This window comes from Natrix helvetica (assembly GCF_964273705.1).
Source record: "Natrix helvetica genome assembly, chromosome: 2".
Classification (NCBI taxonomy): Eukaryota; Metazoa; Chordata; class Lepidosauria; order Squamata; family Natricidae; genus Natrix; species Natrix helvetica.
In genome coordinates this window covers 271,156,088-271,176,264 of record NC_138552.1, presented here as the reverse complement: position 1 = coordinate 271,176,264, position 20,177 = coordinate 271,156,088, and the positions used below count along the sequence as shown (strand labels likewise).

Here is a 20,177-nt window from a genome sequence, read left to right as displayed (position 1 = left end):
CACTTTCCTCCATAGAATTAAGAGCCTATGTGGCTCTGAAGATCTAATTGGGGTGACTGCATGTTAGCTGGGAGGTGTTTGGGCTCTCCCTTTGTATAGTATCCATTTGTTGTGTGGGCTGTATATGTGCACCAGGAAGCCAGAATAGGTTGCAATATGCTTTGATCTCAAGAGAAGGGAATGTTGGCTTAGAACTGAGCAATTAGCACCATAGGAAGCCACTATCACAGTGGTTCTCAACCTGTGGGTCGGGACCCCTTTGGAGGTCAAATGACTCTTTCACAGGGGTCGCCTAAGACCATTAGAAAGCACATATTTTTGAAAAAATATGGAAAACCTAAAATAATTTTATGGTTGGGGGTCACCACAACATGAGGAACTGTATTAAAGGGGCGCGGCATTAGGAAGGGTGAGACCCACTGCACTATCAGCTGCCTCTCCTTGATGCCTTAAGCACCACAATGGTGTCTTTTGAGTTTTGACCCTTCCATTGGTTAACTCGAGACCTTGAGATTCGCTCAGTACGTGCTAAAAGTGAAATAAGATTAAAAATTCAGTTTTATTCCAGGCCATGGGGAAACAAACAACTCTGTAATACTCATCTTCCCTTGGTGCCCCAAGCATTTGCTTATTGTGCTTAATGGTCAATAGTCTGCATTGTGTCTACAACCTTATCTTCATTATTGTCTTTGAACTGCAGAACCTAGGTCTTGAACATGTAGGAAGTTAGCACCCACCCCTCTCCTAGAAAAATGGAATATCCTGGGAAATATTGAAGAGGCAGAATATTATATTTCCCTGGATAAGAATTGGAGAAACATGTTTTTAGGCAGGAAACAGACTCACTCTTAATAGCCCCCACCTTTCTCAATGGGATATTAGGGGCCCTGAGCCCCTAATAACAAACATAACAAAGATAGGATTAGCCTTCTACAAAAACACACCACATGGTATCTGGGAACTCAACCAAGCTTGGGACTCAAAAAGACACACAACCTACAAAGTTAGCTAAGACAACACCCCCCATCCCGCCGCTCCTGGGAGTATGTCGACCAATCAGAATACATTTCTTACACAGGAACAGGGAGGTGGGACCAAACAGAGTATTAAAAACCTAGCAAGCCCCTTCTTTTCTCTCTTCTTCACCCAACATCTGGAAGCATGTGGTCCCCTTTTTCTGTTCAGGAGTTCAAGCCACGTGATCCTTTCCACCATTAAACCATCTTTCCAAGCAGCCTCCATGTTTCCAGTGTCTTTTTCCCCACTTGGAGCTGAACCCAGAAGGACATTTCTTCCAACAAACATCAGGCTCATAATTTTTGCTTTCTTGTTTCTTCGCATACCTATTAATTGTAACATATTTTCTGATGACTTGCTTTGAAGAACTTTCATATCCTTTTGAAAAAAATGGGTTGGTTTTAATATTACATAGCCATGGATTTTAGGATTCCCCTTCCTCCACACAGCTGGTTGCTATTTATGAGTCTGAAGGACATTCATGTAATCCCTCTTTAAAACCTTCTGAACATAGACTTCAAGCTCTTGTGTATGTAGAGTTGAGTGTTATACAAAAATTGTTTAGGAAACTTGCATGTCATATTTGAGGCAGGTTAAATGCATGAAGCAAGCCATATATTATTTCCAAGAAAATTGTAACTACGGTATCTCCTTGGAAAATATGTGAATAAAGCATGAATTATAAAATACTAATTAGCCCCAGCACTCACTCATACAATTTGTTAAATCATAATAGATTTTCTTTGGTTTAGACGCAGTAAATTATATAAACTCAGCTTTTCTTACTTGTAAATCAGAGTTAATAGCTTAGCATTTTATGTGAACTTAGCTTTAGATTTATTCAACACATCATGGTTAAATTGAACTTATTCATTGAAGTCAGAATTACATTTTAATGTACAAGGTTAACCAAGCTGTTTTCAGAAATAGATTAGCCGCCTGATCATTTTCCCAAGAATGACCCCCTCTCTTAAAAGCCACTGCATTTTATCACCTTGACCTTGAATGCCTGTATAATAAACTGTTAAAGACACATAATTGCACCAATATACTTTCCAAATTCTCCAGAATCATTCCTTGAAAAAGAGCACACCATGTCCAGACCAAAGGGCATCTGATATCAATTCACCATTTCATCTCAGTGATCACAGCAGATTTATGAATAAAAATGTTAATTGGTGTCTCCTGCTTTTGTTTACTGTGTTAAGCCATCCAGTTGTTCTTGTAACATCTGAGGTCTAAGAAATTGCCACCACTTCTACTTGCAAACTAGATTGAAATTCAGCAGCAAATTTGCCGCAATCAAGCCATTAAGAAAATCTAGAAGTTGACACTGAAAATGAATGAAAACCTCAGTTTTAAAAGATTCAGCAAAGTTGGATTGTAGTTCAAGTTGATGATTTTTACATTCATCTTCAGGATCATGGAGGAAAGAGTGGTTAAATCAGCCACCACTGGATCTGAAAAACACAAAAACAGTTTGACATTTCACAAAGCAATTCAGAGATAGAAATATGTTAAATATATGGAAATATGTTAAAGATAGCTACTTGTCTGAAATGCTTTATTTTTCAATTAATATATTTTATTAACTAATTTAGAGAAAATTATAAATGAAAAAATCTGAAATGATAAAAAATACTTAATCCTATTATGGCTCACTGTGATAGCCTAGTAGTTGATAAGTCTAAGACAATGGCTAGGTTCCCACAACACAGTGAACTATGACCTACCCGACCTCATGCTAGTCTATTATAGACTAAAAATGTCTAACCTCATCACAGTATGTTTCTAAGAACATTCCAACATTGTTCTTAATCAATGTATTTGCACAATCCATCCACTTTGGAATGGCAAATGAAACAAAATGTCAAAATGTTATGACATTTAGGTAGTTACTTACCAAGCACATCTAAATTATATTAAAGTAACCAAAAAATCTTTACAGTCCCCAACACAGGTCACAACTTTTGAGCACCCCTAATGTTTGGAAATTGAAAGTTGAAAAATGTGACACACCCTACATGACATTTAATCAGTTCTGGCAGTACCCATGATCTAAATTCAGTATATTTCCAGTTTAATAGAAATAGCTGGGATAACTAAGAGACCAACCATTTTTGCAAAAGCCAACTCTATGTTACCATTTGAATTTTATGTTGTCCTTCAAAAAATGGATTCAGAACCACCACAGCTGGGGATGAGAAAACAACATCAAGCCCTCTTAGATGAAACTAGCTTTCAATCAGCTTTTGAATTTTTTGTTAACTCCACTTGCTGTTGTCTTCTGTTTCTACTTGGAATTAAGGAAACTACCTTCCTCCATATTTTCCTGGTTGTGACTTCTTATAGACACAATAAGAGTACAGTCCAAGTCCAGATTTTATTTCCAATTTTCTAAGGATGTAAAAGGCCTTAATAAGATTGTGATTCCTTATTAATAGTGAAGTTATACAGTGCTAATGAACTCCTACAAACCATTCTGTTTTTAGGGTCAACAATGTATTGTTGAAATATCTGTATGGACAATTCTGGGGGAGGGGTGGTTTTTTTGGTACTACTTGGAATGAAACAGACTGTATTTTGGGTTAGGAGCTAAATATCTTGTCTTTATAAACGAGTAGGAAAAAAATATCAGTTTCCACAAGCCACTCAGCAGTTAGTTGTAATATCAGCTAAATAGTGTCTATTTAGCTTATATTAGCAAGCTACCCATTCTTTTGTGTATATATGCAGAAAGAAAGTAAAAGTCAAACCTTGAGTTTCACAAGGACCTCTGTTAGAATGTCATGAGCGTGGATACTCTGTATGAAGACCCAAAGCCAACATCATGCCCAGAATAAGAGGCAGGGAATTCATTTTAGAGAATGAAGTTATTAAAAAACTGTCTCCCCAAGGGCAGTCCTTTTCCTCGCAGAATTGAAAAGCAATTATCAATTTTATGTTCCTAGTAACTCCATAGCCTCGCTAAAGAAAGTCCACACATCTTAAAATTGTTAAGTTTGATAAACACTGGTCTAGATAATGAGTGAACCAATTGTATTTAAGTTTCCAGCTGTTTTTGGAAATCTGACATGGTTCAGTAATGTGAATTAGCAAATCTAGATATCTCACTGAGCAATATCTGATTGCTCACTGCTGTAAATGGTCATTAACCTGAACGTTTTATAACTTGAAAGGTGTGGTATAAATATGTCAGCTGAGGTATTTCACTGTACTTGGCTGAGACCGACCCTGCCTCACCCTGAGAACCTGTTGGGCTGAAAGACTTCGTTAAGGTTTGCACAATGTGCTGAATCAGGTTTCTTAAATGGTTACTGTTAAATTTGGTTATGGCTTGGTGTGTTTCGCAAACTCCTCTCATTTGCTTCGTTGGCGTTTCAGCGTATTTTGCTTATGTAAAAATTGTGCTCATTTAGCAAACAGGTTAAGCAATCTGTGTTTGTTTGCGTTTCAGGATACGTTTGTCCATGGTTAACTTAACAGTTTAGGAATTAACACATTCATTGAGTGTACACGGTTCATGCAACTATAAAGCAACAGCGCTGGTTGGGTTTTCGTAACACGCCGGCCTGAACCCTATGAGGCTAATGATCTTCTAATTGGCGTGCCTGCAATAGGAACGCAGCCGATGCCAGATATTAACATGGCGGTAGGCGGCACGAGCGACTTGATGTCATCCTGATGCGCGAAGTGGGCGGTGCTTGTCCTTGGGAATGTCAACCCAGCGGTGAGACCCGGGCAGCAGAGCTGCACGTGGGTACACCGCCGAACTGCGGAGAGATTAGCTGCAGTTAACTCTCATCCATCTGCTGGCCTCGTGGTAAGTAGGAGGAACACCTCCCCGGGCAGAAGCTGCTTTTCTAGTGTTAGAGCAAAAAGCTTTCCGCGCCACTTCCCTGATTAGAGGCAAAGATGCTACACGTGGTTAGGGCTGTTTTTCTTTGATCGTTTCTCACGAGCAGGGAATCTAGGTAACTCCCTCCCCTACCTTTTGCTTCCTGGCGCAGGTAGAGCCGTGGGAAGACACATATAAAATACATTTACTATTAGGCATATTCTGATTAGCTCCGATTGTCTCTGCTACATCTGTAACCTATTTGTCCCTGTAATTGTGTCAACAGGTGTAATTTATTTTGAGATGAGGACAGAAGGAGAATGCTACATTTGCTAAGGTCACAGCCTGCTCCTGAAGTTATTAGAGAGTTTTTGACCAAAGTGCTCTGAACCTCATTCAAGACTTTCTCCTGAAAGTCTTGACATACATTTCTTGCAATATCTCTAAAGTAATTTAATTTTAGAGAAGGATATACAGTAAACCAAGATCATCTAGTGGACTTGTAGGGGAAACGTTAATTGAGATTCAGGTTTCACTAGCCAAGTTTCTTTCAAACTCTAAAGAGGAGAAGCTCTACGATGTTTGTTTTCAATTGTGTGTGACTCTTTGTAACTGGATCAACTTCAGTTTGTTAGAATTGCCTGTTAGTAATTGCTTCTTTTAGTTCTTGTAAGCTCATGTTTGTGCTATCAATAAGATCTAGCTACTTATCTCTGACAATTTATGTTATTTTTCTGAAATGATCATCTCCCCTGATCCCAAACTTCACATTGTGTGTCCAAAATATTTAACCTTTAGTTTCGTTGTTAATGCTTCCAGCAATCAGCCTGGAATTATTGCATCTGATATGAAATCTTGCAAATCTTGAGATATAGCTGAGCCAGATTTTGATTTGGTGACTAGACTTGTAGCCTAATTTTGACAAACAAGAGGGAGCTTTGGTATCCTCCCCAATGAGTTACTATCCCCTTTATATGTGATTTGGAGCTTACAAGATGAGGCTTCCTGGTCAAAGGTCAATTGTGAGAGTGAATCTCTGAGACAGGAGACTCTTATCTAAGTCAGCAAATGAGAGAGTTTTCTCAAGAGGAAGAAAGCCAACATATCTCATGCCCTAATTTGTTGACATGTTCAGTGTAGACGGAAAGTTTTATGCAGAGTGCCCTTGACTGAGAATTTGCAGCTTGACTCCAGTCAAAGTTCTATTTTTGCCCTGTGTTAACTTTAGACTTGGTGAAACTAAACTATGACCTTAATTTGATTAAGTACTTGATGTGTGTCAAGGCAATTAATATAATATTGAAGACTATGTGACATTAAAAAAGGATGTGGTTATTGCTAGCGTAGTGGACTTATAGCGGTGTGACTGGACAGAGGTTTGGCATTATCAACCTAAAATAGTATGTATGGCTGTGAGATTAAAAGTTGGGTTTTCTTGGTTGAAGAGTCTACTGAGAGGGCCGGTCTGGCGCATCTGCCTTGAAATTCTTCCTCAACTGCAGGTAAACAATTTGGCTATGTATCTGGCCACCTGCTGTCTTTGGAAGAAGGCCAGTTCTCCATCTAATAATCTGTAATTTAGTAGAGAGCAAAATGATCTAGGAATTTCTTGAAGGAACTTATTTAGAGTAGCGAGATTGAACTTGTACTTGAGGGGTTGCCACTAGGAAAAGGGGATTGACTTATTCTCCATAGTACCAGAAGGCAGGACAAGAAGTAATGGCTGGAAACTTGTTAAAGAGAGATCCAGCCTAGAAGTAAGGAGAAATTTTATGACAGAACAATTAATCAATGGAATAGCTTGCCTTCCAGAGTAGTGATAGCAATAGCACTTAGACTTATATATCACTTCACCATTTTTTACAGCCCTCTCTAAGGGGTTTACAGAGTCAGCATATTGCCCCCAACAATCTGGGTCCTCATTTTACTTATCTCAGAAGGATGGAAGGCTGGGTCAACTTTGAGCCGGTGAGAATTAAACTGCTGAACTCCTGACAGTCAGCAGAATTAGCCTGCAATACTGCATTCTAACCACTGCACCACTAGGCTCCATCATTGAAGCTTTTCAAAAATATTGGACAACCATTTGACCAGGATGGTATTAAGTCTCATCCTTTGAGCAGGGTTTTGGACTAGAAGATTTCTGATGTCCCTTCCACTCTATGACTGTATTCTTTGTAGGATCCTTCCTTGGTGCTTTCTCCTTGATCCTCAAACCTTCAGTTTTTGGTTGGCAAGCCTTAACAAGCCACTGCCCATTTTGCAATTGCCTTAATCCCACTAACTATGCGTTCAATATCCCTTGCCAGAATTAGCTACTGATCCTGCTTATTTTTCAGACTTGTTCTTCTCTGTTTAGAATACTTTCCTTCATGATATTTTCCCTCCCCAATTTTGTTTGCCGCATCTGATACTTTCATATAAAGAGAAGATAAATCAGTTGTGTAAATTCTTTTTGTCTTCTTAAAAGGTCTTGCTCATTTAAGAGCTTTTGATGATTGCACAAAGTAAAGCCCTTTACAGAATAAATATATTTTTCTGCAGTCTTTCTGACTCTTCATTAATTTCCAAGGGAGCCTATATTTGGCTAAACTTGAATTGCTAGATCACTTGAGGCAATTTGGATTTTTCAAGCTACTAAGCCGTTTCCATTTACTTGGATTTTTCTCTATTACTAGCATATTATGCTTCTATTTTCTTTTTACCACCATTTGTCATTATACATTGTATGCCTGTTGGGTCAGGCCTATCTCAGTTTACTTAACAATTATTAATCATCCCTAGATGAGAATGTACCCAAAGGCCAACATAACAAGATTCCGTAAGCTGTTAACACTTGGTTGATATTCTAAAATGCCAGAAGAACAGGCTACATAAATATTAACTATATTGGTTATGTTTTCCTTCATTTTGTCATTGCTTATGGGGAGGCTTCAGGGTTAGGCAGAGGAGCCACTGTTCGTGGTTTTCCACAAAGGATAGGATGGTATCAGTGGTGGGTTGCAGGCGGTACGCCCTGGTATGGGCATACCAGAGCCTGCCCGGAGCACTGGGTACCTTTCCGGTATGATGCTTCGGAGGGCCCACCCACGCTCCTTACCTGTCTTTAAACCCTTCGGCGATTATGCGTACGCACATGGTGCGTACAGTGCCTGTGCGATGCTCTGCCGAGCAGCTGGAGCATCGCGAAGGCTGACGGAGGCATCGCTGGATGGTAAGATGCATGTGTGCACTGAGCATGTGCGCGCGTGCCATGCGTGTTCATGTGGAGGACGCCGGGCCTTGTTGCAACCATACCGGTTGCAATGGGATCTGGAACCCACCACTGAATGGTATCTATTAGTTCTGCAATCAATTCACTTTAACTCTTAACATTCACACTTGGCAAGATTGTTTTCTAGAGATCAGTGACATGCAGTCAGGGGAGGCAGGGGAGGCGGAGCCTCACCGCTCTCATCATGAAAAAAAAAAAAAAAAACTCCGGGAAGCCCCGAAAGTGGCTGGGAGAGGCGCGCGGCTTGGTTTAGCCTCCCTGGACATCTCAGCAGCAGCCCCAAGGGTGCCAATCTCACCATTTTTTGCATCGGGCGAGCCCGGGATCCTTGCAAGGGGAATGGGACCACGTCTGCAGGCGGCTCCTCAATGCCAGCCTCAGATCAGCGCAGCCGTGGTCCCCTTCATGTTGGCTTAGGAAGGAGGGGAATGGGACCACGTGTGCAGGGGAAGGGGATCACAGCTGTGCTAATCTGAGGCTGTGCGCTGAGGAGCCACCTGCACACGTTGTCCCATTCCCCTTGCAAGGATCCCGGGCTCGCTCGATGCAAAAAATGCCTAGGTAACATCAACAGTGCTAGAAGGGGGGTGGGGGGAAGGAGGAGAAAGGAGAAGTTTCTCTTCTCAGAAATGTCTTCTCAGTGGAGCTGCTGCAGCCTGCCTGCCCCTTTCTGACATTTCTGAGAAGAGAAACTTCTCCGTTTGGGCTGCACCTGTGCAATCAGAGCAACCATGCGGTTTGATGACGTCACCAGCCTCACCAGTCATAAACCTCACCGCACGTCACTGCCAGAGATAGAGATACTGGTAGAACAATAAATGGGCTGGAAAATTCTGTGTGGTGTCCTTACATATACTGCAGTCAGACCACAGCAGCCATTACAGGTAGTCCGTGACTTACAACTGTTGGTTTAGTGACTATTCAAAGTTACAACGGCACTGAAAAAAGTGACTTACGAAGGGTTTTCACCCTGTTGCAGCATTCCCCGTGATCAAAATTTCGATATTTGGCAGCTGGTTCGTATTTATGACGGTTGCTGTGTCCAGGAGTCATGTGATCACCTTCGGACAAGCGAAGTCAGTAGGGAAGTCAGATTCACTTAACAACTGTGTCACTAACTTAACAACTGCAGGGATTCAGTTAACAATTGTGGCAAGAAAGGTCGTAAAATGGTGCAAAGCTCATTTAACAACATATATTTGGGGCTCCATTGTGGTTGTAAGTCAAGGACTACCTGTATTCCGTTCACACCGAGCTCTTGTTTCTCCTGGCCTTTCTCACATTATCTGAGAAGGAAATTTGGGTTGTAGGTGAAGCCCTATATTTCAGGCTCTCCTATCTTTGCTTTACACTTTTACTGCCTCAAAGTCATTTTTTCCTGTCTCTTTTATCAATCTAGTTTCCTTCAGCAGCTGTTGTCGAAGCCTAGAACAGGCCATGCTTCTGTCTCAATAATGTTGCATGTCATTCCTCAGCATCTCAAGGGTTTCTTGCATGGGTTCTACTTGACTGTGTATTTCTTCACTGATGCTGAGGGGATTGCTAATGGCTGAGAGAAAGTTGCCTGTTTTTTTTTTCCTTGGGCCCCAAGAGCAAAAATGACATGTGGAGTTACTTCAGAATAGTTTCTTTTATTGTTCTTCACCTATAGACAGAATTTTGCCAGATTAAAGCAATTCTGCATGACTACAGATATACTTTGGGAAGAGCTAGAGCAGTGATGGCTAACCTTTTTGCCATCGCGTGCCAAAAGCGGGGGGAGAGTGGGGGGGTCATGCATGTGCATGCCCACACCCATACTTTTATGCGCTTTCCCCACTTTTGGCATGCAATGGCATGGTGGAAAGGGTCTGGAGCCTGGGGAGGGCGAAAACGGCCTTCCATCACCCACCCATCCCGAGGCCCATTGGAGGCCAGAAACGGCCTGTTTTCTGATTTCTGGTCAGACCAGAAGGTCCATTTTTCGCTCTCCCCAGGCTACAGAGCCTTCCTAGGAGCCTGGGGAGGGTGAAAAGTCCCTCTCTCCACCACCCCCGAAGGCCAAAAACAGCTTGTTTCCCGACTTCTGATGGGCCCAGAAGGTCTGAAAATCAGCTGAGCTCGCGTGCCCACCGATATGGCTCTGCGTGTCATTTATGGCACGTGTGCCATAGATTCATCATCACCGAGCTAGAGGGAAACTGTTTTAACTCTCTTTCTGCCAACGCTGCCTCTTTGCCCTCTGGAAAGCAGCCCCTCCCTCCTGGGAATCCAGACTATATTCCCTCACAGTTTTTCTGTTGTGATTCTGCTGGAGGCTTTTAAAAAAAAATTCCAGACATTCCTTTTCTTTCATGAGACGGAAATCTCTTCCATATTTAAAAGTTTAATGAACTATCAGGTGAAAGTTGACTGAAGAATAGGCTTTGGAGAATGGCTTCAGAAAATCATCTTCAACTATCTGGATTCACAGAATAATTCAAAAAATGGTTTTTGTGATGGGATTCATAGAAGAAGCCGTATGGAAGAATGTTCATTTTTTCCTGCTTGTTGTAAACACTGAGCCATCTGAAGGCCTTTTCATCTTTCTCCATCAGAGTAATTTCACAGCATTAATTGCCATATCTTCTCTTTTCCAAGGAAAGTATTTTGTGGGCTCCAAATTACAGCACTCTGCTTATCAGTTTTGAAATTGGAATGATGGGTGATGAAATGTTTTGCACGCCTCTGAGGTCAATCCCTCAGTGATAAAAGCTAGAGACAAATTGTCAGAAGGCTTTTCAAACAGGGCAATTACATTTTTGTAATTTTTTACCCATAAGATACATTTTCTTGTGGTTATAAAAAGAGTCCATATTCTTTTGTCATACAGTATGCATATAAAAGGTTTTTGACATCTCTTTCTCTGGAACTTAAACAGATGAAGTGGTAATTGTATGTCACGTCTATACAGACAGAAGATGGAGGCTCCCATAATTTAATACTAATTCATAATGATTGATAGGGACACAGTACCTCAGTAGCTAAGACACTGAGCTTGTCGATCAGAAGGTTCCTTATGTTTTGCCCATACATATATATACGTTGTTATCATTATCCCTCCTTTATTTGACTATATCCTGTATTATATCATTTTTCCCTCTAATAATCAAGACTTAACTGAATCTAACTTAATTCTTTTTTATTAACTTTTATATATAATCCAAAAGGATTTCTAATCTTCCTTTCATGGGTACCATTCAATATTCATATCCAATTATTACTTATCATAACACTACACATTGTATACATTATTATCATTATCAATTATTTATTTAACTATATATTGTTAACACATTTCACTAAGTTTAATTAGTTTTAAATTATACTCTTCCATCTATCAACCTGTATCTTTCCAGTAGCAAAACAGTCTCATATCTTCTGCCATTTGTGGTGTCAGTCCTCTAATCATCTCCTTAATCAACTTTGTATGGACTCCTCTTAGCAACTCTTTGCTTATAAAATCTCTCATGTAATTTTGATGCCCTTCTTCTGTTTCCTTAAACAGCTTATCTTTGATTGTCGGTAGTGTTATCAATGATATTGCTAATAAAATTTCTCTCTTTAAATCCATAAATTCTTTTGTTTTCTCTTCTTCTGTATCTTGCCATCTGGGGTAGATTTCCCCTCCATTTAATTCCTCTTTCAGTATTCCACTCTTTCCCTTTTCAGAGACAAACCAATCACCATAAATATCAGCAATTTTAATTTCTTTATATTCATTTTCCTCTTCGATTTTTAGGATTTTAACTGCCACTTTTTCCATTTGATAAACATCTTCAACTTCTTCATCATATTTTGCTGTTAGATGCACTGTCTTCCAACTTCTTCTCTATCATCTCACGTGTCTCTGATAATTTCTATATTTCTGAGAATATCTTTTGTAGACTTAAAACTTCTTTCTGCTGTTGAAATTGTGCCATTATCTCCAGCTAACAAACATTGCTGCTCTAGCTTAGAAGGTTTTAACAGGATTAAGCATAGATTCACAATAACATTTCATTTTCACCTTTCTCTGGTTAAACATATACTTCAAAGGAACATCTGTGTGCTTTTCTTCTTATCACTCTCTATAAACAAGCAGTGAGACCTTGAAGTGCCAAGCCAGGATAATCAGTGAAAAAAAAAGTGTTTCGTTTCCAATACACAAACCTCCAGCCTCTGAGTAGCAGTGTTATTGTTGCAATGTTGCAATTTTCTTTGTTTCTTTTTGTATCTTTTTTGTATTTCAAGTTTAAAAAAATCCGATTCTTAAATGAGTTAGAAAAACACCCACAGTAATGAAAGAGGAGAGTTTTAGTCCATAGGTTACAAAGAATAGTAAAAGAAAAAAAAAGAAGAAAACTTAATCCATTCGTTTTCAAAGGCTTGCATAAATTCCATCCGTGAAGGTAGCGTTTAAAAAGTAAGATAACCCACTGTCCAAAACCATTCCAAATTTAATTCCGCTGGTTATTTCTTCTGTTCTCCAATTTAAATTAATTTTAAGTTTTTTATAGGCAGTCACTTTTAAAACAGTAAAAATTCCTCACCAGCTGGAAACACTTTCTCTTTCCATATCCTTCTGTTTTGGAGCCGCCCCGACTTCATCAGCCAAATGGCTGGATTTTTTGTCACCGGCTTGAAGAACTTCTCTTGGATCAATCAGGGGCTTTGTGATGTCCCTGAGATCAGCAAGACGTATTCTTCCTGTTCACCGTCTCTGCGGGACCCAGCGGCAAAAGTATCGACTGCGATCTCAGAGCATTGAGATCGCACGTCGTCTCGTCGTGACTTCGGCTCCTCCCCCCCTGCGGAACCTGTTTTAATTGTTTATAATTATTTGGTCTTCTGAATAAAGGATATATAATATAACTTCCTCCATTTCTAGATGACCACAGCCAAGCTCTGCATAAAGGAAGTTAATCTGTCAGTAGTAGAAGTCCTAGTTTATCCTTCATACCAGTAGCTCCTTTTTCTAATGGAGGGGGGAACTCATTGTAAGAAAGAATATTCTGTAATGCAAACTCAAATATGCCTTTCAAAGTGCTATAGTTCAGGGGGAGACTTTCTGTTTCCTTTGTGTGAATGAGGCTTGAGAATTGTGAGTGTGTGTGAGAGAGAGGGAGAAAAAGAAAAAAAGAAAGGAAAAGAAAAGAAGGAAAGAAAAAAAGGAAGGAAGGAAAGAAAAAAGAGAAGGAAGGAAAAGAAAGAAGGAAAGAAAGAAAGGAAAAAAGAGAAAGAAAGAGAGAGAAAGAGAGAAAAACATTATAAGGCAGGGATCCTCAATTTGATAGGTTTATAATCTCAAGATAGTTACCTCACATGTGCAACTGCATGGTACACCAAATATACCAGTTGTCTATTAATTGCTCTGCTGGATCTTTATTTCAGAATCTGGGTTGCTAGTGTCATAGTTGGCTGCCTTTTGAGTGTGTACTGGCATATTTTATTAGGAAAAATGTGTTGAATGTATCTCCTGCTGACTCCCATGACTGCTGTTTTTGGCTTGCCCAGATTGCGTACTTTGCTCTGACGCCTTCACTCCTGGTGTGCAAGTTGTCAACCCCACCCTGCCTCTGCTGTTGGGAGATGGATGGACCTTTGTGCAAAAGGCCAAAAACGTTTTTTTTCCCCTTTAAAGGGTTACGGCTGATTGCCAGCATTTACCCTGCTTGGAAGCCTGCCAACTCTTGCTGGGTCAAGAAAACCTTTCCTTGCTCAGTCCTGGGCCTTGAGACTCTGAGGTGACTGAATGAAGGTCAGAATAAGTGCGTAAGCTGATCTTTTGTTGGAATTTGAAGTGAATGTCTCCTTGGACATTGTATGCTCTGGCATTCTGTTCACTTGCATTTTCTTCTCTTTCCTCCAGATTGGCTATTCTTGATCATGCCAGCCTCAACAGGATCCTGGATGTAAAGTACTTGCTTGGCACTTTGGGGATGGGCTGCTGTCTGCATTTCCAGCGGTGGACAAAACAGAGCCTGGTGCTCTAGCAGAATTCAGCTTAGCCATTCTACCCATGATGGGTGCTTCTACGTTATGAACAAGAGTTCTTAACAAGCTGGACTCTCCAACAGCTAGACTCTCACACGATTTCCACCAGCCGCTACTTTTTCAAAGGTGTCAGCAATTGTACCACACCAACAATGAGGTTTACCGTGGCAGATTACGCTATTTTTGTGCTGCTGCTAGTCTTCTCTGCAGGGATAGGACTCTTCTATGCACTGAGCGGTGGGAAGCAGCGCACTGTCCAAGAATTTCTACTGGCCAATCGTAGCATGACCTTCTTACCTCTGGCTTTTTCATTACTTGCCACTTTCCAGTCAGCTGTGGCCATTCTTGGCGTCCCCGCTGAAATCTATCGCTTTGGGACTCAATACTGGTTCCTTGGTTGCTCCTATTTTCTGGGGCTTCTTATCCCAGCTCATATCTTCATCCCAATCTTCTATCGTCTGCGACTTACCAGTACATACGAGGTAAGTGTTGGGCGTGGATTCTATGGACATAGAATATGATAATTGGCACCAGCATGTTTAATATATTGTATTTTTTAGCTTTACAGAAATAAATAGTATTTTCAGAGTATTGTAAGCTGCCTCAGGGAGAAAAATGTTTGAAAAGGTAACATATCAGTTAAATGCATAAAAATAATACTGTGTTTCCCTGAAAATAAGACAGGACCTTATTTTCTTTTGACCCCTGAAATAAGCGCTTGGCCTTATTTTCAGGGAGGTCTTATTATTTTTGAGGTGCAGGAGGAGGCGAGTGTGGTCACTTCATGGCTGCTGCTGTGTTGCGTGTTGCTGGGCCTGCCACTCTTTTTGTGGTGGCCATTAGCATGACAGAAGGGGCGAGGTGGCTAGGGTCGCGGGAGCAGCCATTAGGTAAGGGCGTGTGGGTTGCATGGGCCGTGTTCCCCCCCTTCCCCCCCCCTCTGGCCTTGTCTCCTCACCTCGTGTTACTTACGCAGCAAACAACCAGAGGATGGTGGGTGCCAGCTGCGCATGTGTTTAAATATTTTTGGGGAGGGCTTATTTTCTGGGGAGGACCTATTTTAGTGCATGCGCTCAAAAGCCCAATTCGGTTTATTATCCAGGGAGGTCTTATTTTCAGGGAAACAGTACCAGCATAGTGGATTAGGGTCATCCATAGCTTTTTTCTGTGTTTTCTCCTAGAGTGAAAGTGTTTAAAGGACAGCCAATGCTTGTGGCTTAGTTGCCAACATTTACTGTTATGAACTCATTAAAACAGAGTAAGGATACATCTGTGGAGGTTTGGACTATAAAATGGAATATGGGGTGCAATTCTGTTGATAGGTACTGTGTACTGCTCACAGTTGCTCATCTTTGCTCTAACTCAAATCCTTTTGCTGGGATAGCATTTAGAAATCCCCTGAAGGACCTGGTAGTGCCATCAGACCTGGGGATCCAATGGATGTGGACAGCCTGCAAGATGGTGGCATTGTCCATACATTGTAGGGTGGCATTTTCTGCAATTTTAGTTTTTTGGTTGATTGTTTTTATTTATATGAGCCTGTTATTTTAACTTGTGAGTTGCCCAACGTCATCTACGTAAGATGGATGGCTATAAAAATTGAAGGAAATGCATAAATAGTAAGCATAACCATGTTTTAGAGGTGGACAAAATATTCTAACACAAAATGTTCTACCCTTACCTTGGCAGAAGAGATTGGATGTCCAAAATGGACTATACTAACCTTTATTTCATAAGGAACATGGTGGCTCAGTGACTAAGACTCTGAGCTTGTTGATCAGAAAGGTCGGCAGTTCAAATCCCTAGTGCCGCGTAACAGAGTGAGCTCCCATTACTTGTCCTAGTTTCTGCCAACATAGCAGTTCGAAAGCATGTAAAAATGCAAGTAGCAAAATAGGGGCCATAATTTATTCTGTTTTATAGCCAAATTACATGTGAAAGCTGCCACGCTATAAAATGGGACTTGATTCTTAAAAATCGTGACAATTTGTTTCTTCCTAGAATTATACCTATAATATATTTGCCATAATTATCAATGAGAATAAGAATATACAAGTTGGTTGCTTTTAAAATGGTTACAATCATTTTGGGACTTTTGTATTAGAATTAGACCATTAGACTTGTGCTTGAGAATCCTGCTCATCTTTATACATGACTCCTGAAATTCATTAAGTGTGAGGCTCTGTTCCCTGAGCCATTATCTTGTATCCAGCTGTGGTTTTTGGCAGGCGGAACTCAGTATTCTTCTTTTTTTTTAAAAAAGTAGATCCTACAAGTTTGAAGATTGCTACCTGGGATGTTACGTTGCCTGATATTACAGAAACACAACTGGGTTCTTTAACCAAGAAAAGCAGCAGTTTTCCTAGGGAATAGCAGGTTCCAGGCTAAATACTGCAGATTCCCTATTTGCAATGGAGTTTTCTTTATCCCTATTGTCAAAGTAGCTCAAAAGGAAAAAGAAAACAAATATGGACAGGTTTGGGGTTTAGTTTATTATTTAAGAACTTCTCTTTGGACCCAATGTTTGCACATTTTTCTGTTTGACCTCTTGATCTGAACAGGCTTGTAGGAAGTTATTTGATTAATTATTTGAAGGTCTATCTGTATGGTTAATAAGAATCAACAATGGCTTGATGACAGATACCGGTAATCAAAAATGTACCTGATAAAATGATGTATTAAACTGCCTCGCACAGTGGGTGACTCTGGACAATGTACAAAAGGGAAAAATGGAAAATTATAGATAGTGTAAAAGCAGCAGTGTAAAAAGCTTTCAGTTCTAGTCTTTTCCTTGCAAACTGTTCTAAGTTGAACACCACTAATTTAATTTTCCCCAAACAGGATATAAATTAATTTGCACATAGCTTTTAAATTGCACAGCTTTTGCACTTTTCCATGTGCTTTGGAGACCATAATAGCAGAAAATGCTTAAAATAATTGAAAACCTGGTTGAAAGCATTGTTTTTAGACTGAAAATAAAATTCAGCCTGGGGAAGGATGGGTTGTATGTCTAAAGATAAACTTACTCCCCTTCCCATCCTCACAAACCAATCCAAATATAGATACCCTTGCAGCTCATCCTATTATTCTATCCCATCTCTCTTTCCCTCTAAGGTAGGGAAAAATCACAAGAAGCAACTGTAATTTGGGTTGGAAGGCAAATGTGGGGCAATAGCAGTTGCACCAAATGGCAACATTTTAGCATGGGCTAGGACACCGATGGCGAACCTTTTTTGGCTCACGTGCCACCAGTGGGAGGAGCGCAGGGGGGTCGTGTGCTGGCGTGCCGCACCCATAATGCAAGGCGCGACCCCCCAGTGCACATGCGCGCACAATGAGTGATCCCCCATTTTTACATGGTTTTTTCGCCCTCCCCAGGCTCCAGAGGCTTTATAGGAGCCTGGGGAGGGCGAAAAGAGCCTACCCCCCCCGGAGGCCCTCCGGAGGCTTCAGGGACCGTCCGGAGGCTTCCCTGAAGCCTTCGGAACGCTTAAAACGACCCTCCGAGCAAACCGGAAGTCCAGAAGTCACTCAGAGGGTCATTTTAAGCGCTCCGAAGGCTTCAGGGAAGCCTCCGGATGGTCCCTGAGGCCTCCGGAGGCCCTCTGGGAGGGCGGGGGAGGCTCTTTTCGCCCTCCCCAGGCTCCTATAAAGCTTCTGGAGCCTGGGGAGGGCGAAAAATGGCTTTTAAAAAGGTGAACTCAGCTGGCCAGCATGCGCATGCGCGCTGGCCAGCTGACAGGGCAGCGCCTTGCGTGCCCTGACAAATGGCTCCGCGTGCCACCTGTGGCATGCGTGCCATAGGTTCGCCATCACTGGGCTAGGAGAAATGTCAGGAGATATAGGTCCCTCTCCCCTGTGAAGTTTAGGCGTTTGACCACTGATGAGCACCTGTGTTTTGGTCCTTGTTTTCCACGGAGCCAAAGTCTTGACCTAGAAAAGTTTATTAGGGTTGCATCTACTTGTCTTTCCACAACCCCACCATTTTCCATGTTCTGTTTGCCCTCCCAGTATCTGGAGCTGCGTTTCAACAAGGTGGTGAGACTATGTGGCACTGCTACCTTCATCTTCCAGATGGTAAGTACAGAAATCATCTACATTGTTTTTCTGGTAATGAGAACAATATTTTCCTCCTTTTTTGATCTAGGTGCTAGATTTCCTGCCTAAGTCTGTGTTTTGGCTCTTTTGCCTTCATCCCCTCATTTCTTATTTCTCTCTTCACTTTGTAAATTCATTTTACAAAGTCATTCAATTCATTACCCTATTCAAATGACACCCCTGCACATTTTGTGAGTCCAGGTATCAAGCTTTATTTCCTAGTGACATTTTTGGCTTCATCAAACTCTTTTTGGAGTACCAAGGCCTCATCCTCTACCAATTGTCCACCATATAGAGGATATGTGGATTCAATTCTGCTTTGCTGTGAAGGTCACTTGGTTTATTTAATTTGTAACCCACCTTCATTATTTTTACAAATAAACAGAGGTGAGTAGCAAATAAAAAGAGCTGTGATGATTAGAATATGGTGTTGCAGGTTAACTCTGCCCACAGCCAGGAGTTTGATCCTGATCGGCTCAAGGTTGAGTCATCCTTCCATCCTTCTGAGGTTGGTAAAATGAAGACCCAGATTGTTGGAGACAGTAGGCTGACTCTGCAGACCGCTCAGAGAGTGCTGTAAAACACTATGAGCTGGTATATAAGTCTAATATTGCTAATATTGCTATTCCTAACTTGTAACCGTAGTGCAGCATATGGTTTTTTAAAATCTCTTTTATGGCATTTGAAGAATGCTCAAAGTATAATTGTTAAGAAATGACAACCATTATCTGACATTTTGAGTAGGTAAACATTGCATCGTAAATCCTACATAGCATAATTTAGCAACTCTTGAAATCTCACTAAAATTCTAGGGCAAGTCACTTTCTCAGTCATGGGAATATAATGCATGGTTCAATAATTGCATGGCTCTTGTGAAAGCAAAAAGTAGGACTTTTTGATGGGAAAGTTGCATTAATGTGCATTACATAATAATATATTTTAATGGTCCCTGAGGTCTGTTTTTCCCTCTCCTGTCTCTAAATCTCAGGGGAAGATACACCTTGACTATTATTTGAATAAAGAACGTATGTAGGTATTGGAAGGAGAAGGCAATAGACATGGGTCTCCTTGTTTGTCTTTCCTTCTACCTTCCTCTGACCTGAGTGTCATAGAGCCAGCTATGGTCCAGTGACATTGGTACTGATTTTGTCCCCGTAGGTGATATACATGGGAGTGGTCCTCTATGCCCCAGCCTTGGCTCTCAATGCAGGTGAGTAAAGTGCCACATTCTTGAGGGTCCAATGAGGAGCATTATGATCCATTTTCACAATGGGAATTTAGAGTAGGAAGTTCCTCTGAGCTATGAATAGGGACAAAGATCTGCTCAAAGAAAGCTAGCACTGGTTGACTCAAAAGCCTGGTTTGGCCTCAATGTGAACAGATGAGGAACATTTCTAGCTTGCTGGGAAGAGGCTTTCAGCAATTAGGCCCTTCTCTGACAGTTCTTTCTTGGTTGCAGTGACCAATTTTGACATCTGGGCTTCAGTGCTGACCATAGGCATAGTCTGTACCATCTATACTGCACTGGTGAGTAATTTCTTGAAGAAAAGGATGGGACAGTTTTCCCCCTTATATCACCCCAACTCCTTGCTATTTGTCCTTGATCCAACTTCTGTGCTGTGAGGATCCAACTTCTGTGCTGTGAGGATTCCAGATTCTCACTATTTTCATCTTGCTCCCCTTATCTTTGTAGGGTGGACTCAAAGCTGTGATCTGGACAGACGTGTTCCAGACATTTGTCATGTTTGCAGGACAGGTGGCTGTGATTGTAGTGGGTACTATTAAGGTTGGCGGCATAGGTCGTGTTTGGAAGCTGGCTTCTGACAAAGGCATGATATCAGGCATTGAGTAAGTGAGGGACGGGTTTTCTTTCCTATCTGCAGATTTGTAACTGAAGATCTCCCTCCCAGCACTCATATGTATGCTTCCCTAGTTGAAAGCAATTGAGTTCATGTG

At 41.1% G+C, this 20,177-nt stretch overlaps 1 protein-coding gene across 5 annotated transcripts in view; it reads left to right on the top strand.

Annotated features, from left to right (window-relative positions):
* The first annotated feature begins 4,202 nt into the window (after positions 1-4,202).
* Positions 4,203-20,177, top strand: part of SLC5A6 (solute carrier family 5 member 6) — a 28,373-nt gene continuing 12,398 nt past the window's right edge. For 2 of the 5 annotated variants that reach the window (XM_081943970.1, XM_081943974.1), the window contains exons 1-6: positions 4,203-4,295; positions 13,999-14,605; positions 18,135-18,200; positions 19,380-19,431; positions 19,681-19,748; positions 19,915-20,069. In XM_081943970.1, coding sequence (XP_081800096.1) covers positions 14,276-14,605; positions 18,135-18,200; positions 19,380-19,431; positions 19,681-19,748; positions 19,915-20,069 — 671 coding nt within the window. In that variant the 5' untranslated portion in view covers positions 4,203-4,295; positions 13,999-14,275. Of the gene's footprint in view, positions 4,296-4,663; positions 4,841-13,770; positions 13,898-13,998; positions 14,606-18,134; positions 18,201-19,379; positions 19,432-19,680; positions 19,749-19,914; positions 20,070-20,177 lie in introns of those variants that run through there. The other 3 variants (XM_081943971.1, XM_081943972.1, XM_081943973.1) reach the window with 3 other exon arrangements.